Raw genomic sequence first — 9887 nt, 5'->3', positions numbered from 1 at the left:
AGGGGGCCCAAGGCCCGGCGGAGGGTGCGGGGCAGGGGGCTGTAGCGCTGGGGGCGCCCTCCCTCCGGGCGGTGTCCCCCGGGCCGTGCGTGGGGGGCGGGTGATGAGGCGGCCCCCGTGGGGGCAGACGGGATGCCGCGCCGGGATCCCCCTCGGAAGCCCAGCTGCGCCTGGGCAGRGCGCGCTCACGGGTCCCACGTCCCCTCGGTGGGATTAGATGGTCGCGGGACACGTCCGGCTCCGGGCGCTAAGAGGCTTTGGCAGCCTCCGCGGGGTGGGTCCGCCCCCGTATGTCCCTTGTGGGGAGCGCACCGCCCCCGCTGCCTTCTGTATCGGGGCGTTAGCATCTGCCCCCCAGTCAGACAGGGGCCTTGCGGGGCAAGGCGTCAAGGCTGGCGAGGGGTGCTAAGTAGGTCCTGCTGTGTGCCGGCACGGAGCGGGGTGCAGCTTGGCCCCCCTCCTGCAAAGCCTTCCCCAGAGCCAGCCCCGTGTTAGCTACAACTGAGGGGCTAGGAGAGCAGGATGGGGCTGGCCGAGCGCCCCGCCATAGTGAGGTGCAGCTCTGTCCGTTGGGATCGTGTGGCCTGACTGCAGCCCCAGCAAAGCCCTGGGGTGCATGGGTGCCAGGCCCACCCCCAGCCTCTGCGGGTGCCTGCATTTGGCTTGTGCCCACTAGGCACCCATGGTGCCAGCCAGGCTGCTCCAGGGGTGGTTGCATGGGCACCAGCATCCTGCCAAGTCCTGGCTGGAGCCGTGGCAGCTGGGACTGACCGTCCCCTGAGGGCCACTGTTATCCAAAAATGACTGGAAGTGGTGAACCACCTTCCCTTATATGGCTCCAGTGGGCTGTCCCTCCTCTGTCCAGAGCCAGAGGCCTTGGCAGGGGCTGTCTGGCCCCCCACTCTGTGAGCCCTGTTCATGCCGGCGCTCTCTCTCCTGGCGTGCCCGGCAGGCTGATGCTGTTGCTGTATGAAAATAGCAGCTGTGCAGGCATGGCAGGCACCTCTCTGGTGCTGGCAGTGCCCAGCGTGGGAGGCTCGGCTCTGCTGCTGCCCTTCCCACCCCTTGCCCTGCCTCAGTTTCCCCCTGTGCTGGGGAGCAGCGTGGGACCGCTGCAGGCTGGCTGGCTCCCGTAGGGGCATGTTGATAAAGGTATGCGTGGCTAGCCAATGTTGGTGGCTGCGGCTCATTGGCTGGCACCAGCCCGATGGCGGGTCAGTGCGTGGCTGGGCTCTCCCCAGCGTCTGGGGCGGGGGGGGGGAGGGACTGGCTCCCTATCAGGATTCAAGACGAGGTGGTAGGCTCTCGAGGGGCTCCGGGTGCCCTCCAAGCTTGCCACAGCCTCGCAGGGATGCTGCCTGGAGCCCACCCACTCTGGAGAGCATGGGGGGCTCTGGGAGGGAGCATCCCGCACCCTGGGTTGGGGGGGTGGTTAAAGTCAGGGCTAATCCTGTCTCTGAGGAAGCAGCGGGAAGAAACACAGAGGCTTTGGCCTGCTGCCTGCCTGCTGCAGTTGTGCTTCTGGGGGTAAGAGGATAAACCCCACCCCCGGCCGGAGGGGCGCCCGGGTGGCAGGAGTGTCTGCGAGGCGGGGGGGGGGGGGAAGGACACGAGGCCAGCGGCCCCGGCCCCTGTGACGTTGGCCCGGCTCCGTAATCCCTGGGCTGGCGTGCTGAGCGGATTAGGCTGGCCAGGAGCCTGCCAGGCCCCCGTGTGGCGGGGGCAGCGTTTGGGGGGTGCAGGCCGCAAATCCCTTGCCAAGGGGGTCAGCACGGCAACCCACCCCACGGAGAAAGTTCCTATTCGTCCTCCTCTCCCCACGCATCCGGGCATGGGGGCCAGCCATGCTCAATCCAACCCCCCCCRCCCCATGTCACAGCCCTGCCAGTGCCACTGCGCTGCCCCATCCTGTTGCCCAGTGGTGGGAATGGTGGGTCAGACCCCAGTGGGGCCAGGAGATGGGTGTGTGGGAGCCACCGGGTGCGTGGGAGCCACCGTCTCCTGGCCCTGGGGCACCAGCACTGTTATTCCCGGCGGCCTATGCTGGGGAGGAGCCCACAGGAACCGGCYGGACCGGTTGGCGGCCTGGCACCCTCGGAGCCAGCGAGGAGCTCAGGCTGCCCCGGCAGTGCCGGCTGAAGGTTGCCAGGGCACGGGGCTCCCCACTGCATGAGGCCCGGGTAGAGCATGGGAAGTGAGTGGGACTGGGGGCAGAGAGGCAATCCCACTGGCGGGATGGGACTCCCAGCGGTGCTGCGGCCCAGCTGGGAGCCCCTGCTGGCCATGGCCAGCCCACTGCGGGCCAGTGCTTCGGCTCAGCGCCGTCTCCGGAAACGCAGACAGCTGTGGCCACCCCTCTGTATGGCCCTGATCCCAGAAAGCGTCCCGACAAGTCCTCGCCTGTTCCCACACCCTTTGCCGCCGCCATCCCGCCCCATTGGCGCAGCGCCCTTGGGGCTGCCCACCAGGCTGCCCCTCGTTCTGGATGGTGCAGGGCTGCTGGCCGCGTAGCCGGCAGCTCAGGGCACGGCACGGAGCCGCGGCCCAGGAAGGCTTGCAGCGCCCGGGGGCACCCCAGGCCCCCCTGCCGTGTTGGATGGGACTGCGAGTGGCTCGGGGCTCCAGCTCTTTGCCTTGCCTGGAGGGGTGTCGTGGCCGCTGGCGGTGCGGGGTGGCGCGGAGCTCCCTGGGAAGGTGGCCCAGCGGGYGCGGCGGTGACGCACGCGGCCGGCGCAGGGCAGGGCGGGGGGTGCCCGCAGGCRGAGGCAGGACGCCGGGCCGGGCGCAAGGTGTGGCAGAGAGTTCTTCCTGGCTGCATGTTCCTCCGGGAGCGTGTCCCTTGGCTCCCAGGGCGCCTTTCCCGGCTCTGGGGTAAGAGGGAGTGAACCCCCGAAGTCTGGAGTGGGTGTGGGGAAAGCACAGGGCAGCCCTGGAGCTGGGTCTCTGAGCACACGAGGCCTTGCTGTGCCCGTGGGCTGTGTCGGACTTGGGGCTGGGCCCTGTACTGCCTCAGGGCAGAGCAGCAACCTTGTAACTGGGGTCGGGGGGAAGTYGATCCAGGTGCCCTGTGGTGCAGCATCCCCATCCTGAGGATGGCCAGTTCAGAGTCCTGCCAGCTGGAAGGACCCATGGGAAGGGTTGGGGTGGTGTCTGGCCATCAGGTCAACCCTGTGCACTGGCGGGGCCCGGGGGAGGGTTATCTGGCTATCAGGCTAACTGGGGGGGCTGCTTCTGCTGCGCTCACTGCCTGGAGGYGTATGGATCCTTTTTACACCCAAACATCTGCCTATGACTGAGAGTCAAACCATGCTGCACATCTCCCAGACCTCACTGTCTCTTGCTACAGACTCGTCACGGACCCTGCCGGTGTCCAGAGATGTCGACATGCCGGTGCCCGCTTGCCTACAGCACCCTGCTTTGAGCTCCGTGCCCGACACTGGCCGTGCCATGGAGGGGCTGGGCCGGGAGTCTGCAGATGGGGCTGAGTCATGGGCCGGCAGGCTGCACAACAGTAACAACAATGCGTCACCAGGGGGCTGGCTGAGTCCCCACGGTGGGCGCCCCTTTTCACCCTTTGGTGCCCGAGCCCCCAGCACTGAGCCCAGCTACCTGGAACGYGTGGTGCTGGAGATTGTGGAGTCGGAGCGCACCTACGCGCGAGATCTGCGCAGCATCGTGGAGGTGAGCAGCTTGGCAGTAGCCCATGGCACAGCCTGCAGCTCCCCGCTAGCCCAGGGGCTCARGCATTCTATGCCCTCTTGGCCTGCAGGCCTTCAAGGGGCTGGCTGTGGGACGTTGCCTGTAGGATAGGATGGTGTGGCAGAGGGGTGGCGTGGCAAGCCCCACAGGTGCTGTCTCTGATCATGGGTGCCCGGCAGGGTTACTTGGGCAAGATCATTGATGCGGAGGAGCCGTTGCTGCGGCCAGAGCAGGTCAGCGCACTCTTTGGGAATATCGAGGACATCTATGAGCTGAGCAGGTAACCGCAGTACCTCTGTGTGCCTTGGGGATCTTGGGCAGCTGGGTACTGCTGTCCTGCCAGGACCTTGGGGCTGGCTCTCCTGCAGCATGGCAGCACAAGGTGGCCCAGACCTCCTTGCTAGGAGGACTGAAGGCAGGTGAAGGRCATGCTGTGCACGTACTGGTCTTGCCCTATCCAGCGTCCTGGGGTGCTTCTGGCAAGCTGGCAGTGCCTGGCACACGTGTGTGCATGGGCACTGTCACCCTCCTCACTCTATTAAGACCCTGCTCTCTCTACCCAGCAACCTGCTGCAAAACTTGGACAGCTGCGACAGCAACCCTGTAGCTGTGGCCGTCTGCTTCGTGACCCGGGTAAGGGGCAGGTGTCCCTGGGGCGTGCAGCTTAGGGAGCCGGTGGGCATGGTGAGTGGGGAGGCACAACAGACTGTGCCAGGCTCTCACCTCRCTCTCTCCATCCCCACAGAGCCAGGAGTTCGATATTTACACTCAGTACTGCAACAACTACCCCAAGTGAGTGTGTGCAGGCGTGTGAGTGGGCAGGGCTGGTGCTGGGGCTGGGCCAGGTGTCCTTCAGAGGCTTGGGGCGGCCCTGGCCTAAGGCTAAGCACGTGTGTGTCTCCCCCCAGCTCAGTGGCGGCCCTAACTGAGTGCATGAGGAACAAGCAGCAGGCCAAGTTCTTCCGGGAATGCCAGGAACAGATGCGGCACACATTGCCTCTTGGTGCCTACCTGCTCAAGCCTGTCCAGAGGATCCTCAAATACCACTTGCTGCTCCAGGTGAGCAGGCACCTGACGTGGCATGGGTGCTCATTACAGCATGAGTGCCTGGCGCAGTTTGGGTCCAGACCTCTGGTGTAGCCCAGGCACTTGGTAGGGTGCRAGCGTATGGCATGGGCACTGCGCACAGTCTGGGCATGGCATGGCCAGGGYACCCAGTATGGCATGTTCCCCAGCACAGTTCAGGCACCTGGCACGGTACATCCCCTTGGCACAGTCTGAGTATTCAGTGTATCATGGTCCTGCAGTGTGACACGTTCCCTGGGCACTTTAGCTACCTGGCATGGCTTGTTTCCCCCATCACTGTTGGAGCATCTGGTACAATTTGGGGATCTGGCACAGTTGGGGCACCTGGTATATTGTATTCCCCAACACAGTTTAGGCACCCAACACAGTATGGGTACTGGGCATGGCACATTCTCTCAACACATTTTGGGCACCGGGTAAAATTTGGGCACCTGGCACGGTGCCTTTCCCCGATGCTATCCACACTTYGGGCATGACGTGAGCACCCAGCACAGCAGTGCCAGCAGAGCCCACCTGACTGGCGCCGGACTCTTCCCCCAGGAGATTGCGAAGCACTTTGAACACAAGTCAGGGGATGACTACGAGGTGGTGGTGGAGGCCATTGACACTATGACCTGTGTGGCCTGGTACATAAATGACATGAAACGCAAGCACGAACAYGCCATCCGCCAGCAGGTGAGGGATGAGGGGACCCCAGAGTCCTCATGGGGTGCTTTGGCTGTGGGTCACCTGATGTTTCCATCCCTTGGGGCGTAGGAGATCCAGTCGCTGCTACTGAACTGGAAAGGGCCGGACCTGACCACATATGGGGAGCTGGTGTTGGAGGGCACTTTCCGGGTGCAGCGRGTGCGCAATGAACGAGCCTTCTTCCTCTTTGACAAGGCCCTGCTCATCACCAAGCGTCGCGGGGACCACTATGTCTACAAGAACCACATTCCGGTGGGTGCTGACATGGTGGCAGGACCCACAGGGCTGCAGCCTCTGGGACCTGGAGCCTGCCGTGGCCTTGTGTCCAACTTTGGTTGTGTGCAGAGATGAAGAGTCCAAGGCCTTCCTGGCCCCCTGGTTGTGCTGGTACTGCCTGATGTGGGGAGGTCTTGGTGCAGGGATGGAGGGGGTGGCTATGAGGTGGCCATGGAGCTGACAGTGTCTCCCCGCAGTGCTCTTCTCTGATGCTGATCGAGAGCACACGGGACTCATTATGCTTCAGCGTGGCTCACTACAAGCACATCAAGCAGCAGTACAGCCTGCAGGTAGGCCAGTGTGGCATGATGGGAACTGGGAAGGGGGCCGGTAGGGTCTGGCGAACCCACTGCACTGACCCATGGCCCACCCTGCTCTGCAGGCCAAGAGTGTGGAAGAAAAGCGTGTGTGGACCCACCACATCAAACGGCTCATCCTAGAGAAYCACCATGCCATCATCCCCCAAAAGGTGAGGATGCTTTGGGCTCACTGCTGTTGGGCATGCTAGAGTCCTTGTTCCAGAGCACTGCTGTCCTGGATGGCTGTGGGGAGGGTTACCTTGGCCTTCACCCGCTGACTTCTCTCCTCTCCTCCTCTGTGCCAGGCCAAGGAAGCCATCCTGGAGATGGACTTGTTCTGTAAGTGCTGTCTGTACTCCACGTCCCCCTTCCTGTCCCAGCAAGCCTCTGTGCCTCAGCATTGCCCTGTGTGCCCCGCAGACCCCCCACGCCTGCCCCGCTACAGCCCTGAGCGGCTCAAGAAGAGCTGGTCGTGCCAGCCCCTGGAGGAGACCTCCATGGAGCCACGCCAGGGCCGCCGGCAGTCAGGTGAGAGTTACGCCACCTGGGCTGGCATAGCATCCYGTGGGGTGCCCCTCGGGGAGCTCTGGGCTTGGACATGCTTCACTGACAGCACAGCTAGGCTATGGCCTCTGCCTGTGCCAGTCTTGGGTGGCAGCTTGGGGCTGCTGGTCCCCGGCTGGCTCCAGAGAGCGGACCGTTGCACAGCAGAGCCCAGGTGGCACTGTGGGCCCTGCTCTCTGAATGTTCCCTCTGTCCCTCTCCATTCTTACTGCTCGTCCGTCCCCTGCGAGTGCCCTGCAGCAAAGTCCAGCAGCTGTTGGGCTGACGCCAGCCAAGAGCCCTTCCTCAGGCCCACTCACCGTCGGCCAGGCACTGGAGGGGAGGGCTGCCCAAAGTCCATGCCAGGCTGGTCTCCACACTGCAGGGTTGCTGGTGCTGTGGGTGGGGAGGCAGATGGCTTGGGGCGGGGCTTCCAGTTAGCACCTCTATGTGGGAAGCCAGATATGGGCTCCGTGGGGACATAGGCACTTGGTGCCTGGTCTAATGGRTGTTTCTCCTGTCCTCAGAGCCCTTCCAGCATCGGGATCACGCAGAGACGCTGCCGGACAGGCTGCACAGGCACACCGGGCGCAGGCAGTCGGGTGCGAATGTGCCCAGGGGATGGTGGAGGGATTGCAGTGATGGTGGGGCAGGGTGAACATCCTGTGTGCCCAGGGATCCCAGTGGGCTGTGCCAGGCCAGGTGGCTTTCCAGAGAAAGATGACATGGCAGGGCTGGTACAAAGGGGCTTCCTTAGGTGCAGGGCTTGGTTCATGGCCATTGGAGCTTCGTGGGGCTGGGGATGGCTTGGAGGGCCTAAGGCCACTGCTGTGGCCTAGTCTTGACACTGTGCTTCTCCCTCCAGAACCCGCCAAGCAGATCCTGCAGCAGCTGGGAGAGCAAGGTGAGCAGGCCCACATGCGCATGGCRGACATTTTGTGGGCATTGGAGGGTTGAAGGGACCCTGCCTGGGTCACGTGATGGAGCACCTAGGTCCCACTACCCAGCTAAGGAGGCCCTGTGCAGGGCAGGCAGCGACTACTGGGTGGCATGAGCCAGGGGTGCTTTTTGGGCGTTATGACTCCTCCACTAATTTCTCCTTTTCTCTCTTCCATGTGCGGCTGACAGGTCTCCAGGTAAGGCCAGAGTGTGGGGTGGCTGTGGAGTGCCTCACTCCGGTGTCCTCAGCAGCTGCCAGGCCTGGCACGCTGCTTGCCCAGCCAGATGCTGGCAGGCATGGGGCTGTGCCCCCAGCTTGGCCCTGCTGCAGTGAGGCTGAGACCAATCCTTTTATCCAAGCAGCATGCTGGTAGTGTAGGAGCTCTGCTGGAGGTGGAAGAGCCCCTTCAGTGCCCTAGGCCCTGGGCTACGGCTGAGGGAGTCGTGGAGGAAGAGGAGGAGGAGGAGGAAAAGGCTTTCTGCAAGGATTCCCAGGAGGATCTGCCTGGTGCCGACACTGTGCCCACGGGTTCCCAGGGCTCCCAGGTAGCTGCTCTGGCCTCCTCCCTGCCAGCAGATGCTTTRCTTCTGCCCGATGTTGGCTCAGTGAAGTCTCCCCACACTCACCTGCATGCCAACTGGGTGCTGACTGCCATCCACCCTCCCCAGGCACCCCAGCCCCACACCTGGGGCAACTGTGGGGCCTAACACAGCTTGTGGCTTGGCCAGGACTAACCTCTGCCAGCAGTCCTGCTCAACTYGAGCTGAGCTGCCCCAGGTGGGTGCTGCACCCTCCAGCCCATAATGCCCTGCATTTTCTTTTGACCAGGCCCCGGGGCACCCCCAGGTGCTGGAGGGACCCAAAGCCTGCAAGAGGCCAAGCAGCCGAGGTCCGGGGAGCTGTGAGAAGCGCCGCAGTGTGGATGCTGCTGGTGCTGGCCAGGAGGTGAGTGTGGCCTTGGTGCCACAGCGCTGGTCTGGGTGGTGCACTGGCACAGCAGGGCCTGGCACCCACCTGGCTGCTCCTCTGCAGGCTGGCACCGAGGGGGAGCATGAGGAGGTGCTGGGGGTGCCTGTGGTGGTGGCTGAGCACCCCGAAGAGCCCCCTTCATCRGACACGGAATCATTGGGTACCCTGGAGTTAGCGCTGCCTGGCCAGCATGAGCGGGGCAAGCTGGAGCCGGAGCTGTGCTTGGATGGGGGTGTTGCAGAGACAGCAGAAGATCTCCGAACCCTGAGCAGTGAGGAGGAGGAAGAGGAAGAGGAGCGGGCCCTGCATGTCCCCAGCAGCATCCTTCCACCCTCTGTGCTGGACCAGGCCAGCATCATTGCGGAGCGCTTTGGCAGCAGCTTCTCACGCCGCAGTAGCCTGGCACTGGAGGAGGGCCGGGCATCACTGGGCGTTGCAACATCACGCCTGCCCAGTCGCAGTAGCAGTGTGCTCAGCCTGGAGGGCAGCACTCCAGATGCCCAGAGTGGCCCCCTGCTCCTGGCCAGCGAGGAGGGGGAGCCTGGGGTGCCCTGCAGTACCTCAGTCTCACCAGACCCCCCGCCCTGCCTCAGGAAGGAGTCATTGCTCTCCACACAGGATCGCTTGCTGCTCGACAAGATCAAGAACTATTATGACCATGCTGAGCACCAGGATGCCAGCTTCAGCGTCAAGCGCCGCGAGAGCCTCTCCTACATCCCCAAGGGGCTGGTGAGGAACTCTGTTTTCCGCATCAACAGCCTGCCCCAGCCACCTCTGGAGCACGATGTCAGTGCTGGTGGCCGGACCGCTGTCTGGGTGCTGGCGGCCAACACCAAAGCTGCCCCATTGGCACAGCCGGAGGCAGCCGAGCTGACACCCAGGGCGGCCRAGGATTTCTGCCTGCCTTCTGCTGGGTGGCAGGAGGCAGAGAGGCCGCAGCAGGAGAATGGGCTGGAGCCGCACGAGCCACTGCTCATCCTCGAGGAGAATGATCTGGGCGCTGTCGCTGAGGAGGTCCCCGAGAGCCTTTCACCCACCAGCTGCCCACAGGAGAAGGGTGCTGGGGCCAGCGAGCTGCTGCAGCCCCAAGCCTTGCATCCGCGCCTACTGCAGCTGGCTGCCAACGGCGAAGCGGCTGAGCGTTCTGGCACCAAGGTGTACCAGCTGGCACGTCAGTACAGCCTGCGCATCAAGAACCGCCATGCGGGTACCCAACGGTCCCTGGCGCAGCTGGAGGAAGACATGCGGCTGAGGACGGCAGCACCCCAGGAGCAGCTGCAGCCCCCGGCCGTGGGCACAGGTGGGATGCAGAGCGGGGGGCTGGCTTGCTGAACGTGCTTGGGGCGGGTGGTCCATCCCTCTTAGTCCCATCCTCACCCTGCTGTGTC

General features: G+C 64.0%; 1 protein-coding gene and 1 long non-coding RNA gene across 2 annotated transcripts in view; one reads left to right on the top strand and one right to left on the bottom strand.

The window, feature by feature from the left end:
* The window catches only part of LOC146594517 (uncharacterized), a 5357-nt gene extending 5112 nt beyond the window's left edge, over nucleotides 1-245 (bottom strand). The window contains exon 1 of the long non-coding RNA XR_014896152.1: nucleotides 190-245. This is a non-coding gene — a long non-coding RNA (uncharacterized LOC146594517). The remainder of the gene's footprint in view (nucleotides 1-189) is intronic.
* PLEKHG3 (pleckstrin homology and RhoGEF domain containing G3) overlaps nucleotides 1-9887 on the top strand; it is a 14527-nt gene that overhangs the window by 3505 nt on the left and 1135 nt on the right. The window contains exons 2-17 of the mRNA XM_085307310.1: nucleotides 3347-3681; nucleotides 3879-3979; nucleotides 4263-4332; nucleotides 4445-4491; nucleotides 4608-4758; nucleotides 5326-5460; nucleotides 5542-5724; nucleotides 5946-6038; nucleotides 6131-6217; nucleotides 6353-6386; nucleotides 6468-6575; nucleotides 7118-7192; nucleotides 7456-7502; nucleotides 7893-8075; nucleotides 8359-8475; nucleotides 8563-9799. Coding sequence (XP_085163436.1) covers nucleotides 3347-3681; nucleotides 3879-3979; nucleotides 4263-4332; nucleotides 4445-4491; nucleotides 4608-4758; nucleotides 5326-5460; nucleotides 5542-5724; nucleotides 5946-6038; nucleotides 6131-6217; nucleotides 6353-6386; nucleotides 6468-6575; nucleotides 7118-7192; nucleotides 7456-7502; nucleotides 7893-8075; nucleotides 8359-8475; nucleotides 8563-9799 — 3003 coding nt within the window. The remainder of the gene's footprint in view (nucleotides 1-3346; nucleotides 3682-3878; nucleotides 3980-4262; nucleotides 4333-4444; nucleotides 4492-4607; nucleotides 4759-5325; nucleotides 5461-5541; nucleotides 5725-5945; nucleotides 6039-6130; nucleotides 6218-6352; nucleotides 6387-6467; nucleotides 6576-7117; nucleotides 7193-7455; nucleotides 7503-7892; nucleotides 8076-8358; nucleotides 8476-8562; nucleotides 9800-9887) is intronic.

Source organism: Rhea americana, unplaced genomic scaffold, assembly GCF_003343005.1.
Source record: "Rhea americana isolate MKP2758 unplaced genomic scaffold, rheAme1 scaffold_257, whole genome shotgun sequence".
In the NCBI taxonomy this organism is placed as follows: Eukaryota; Metazoa; Chordata; class Aves; order Rheiformes; family Rheidae; genus Rhea; species Rhea americana.
This window is presented reverse-complemented; position numbering and strand designations above follow the sequence as displayed.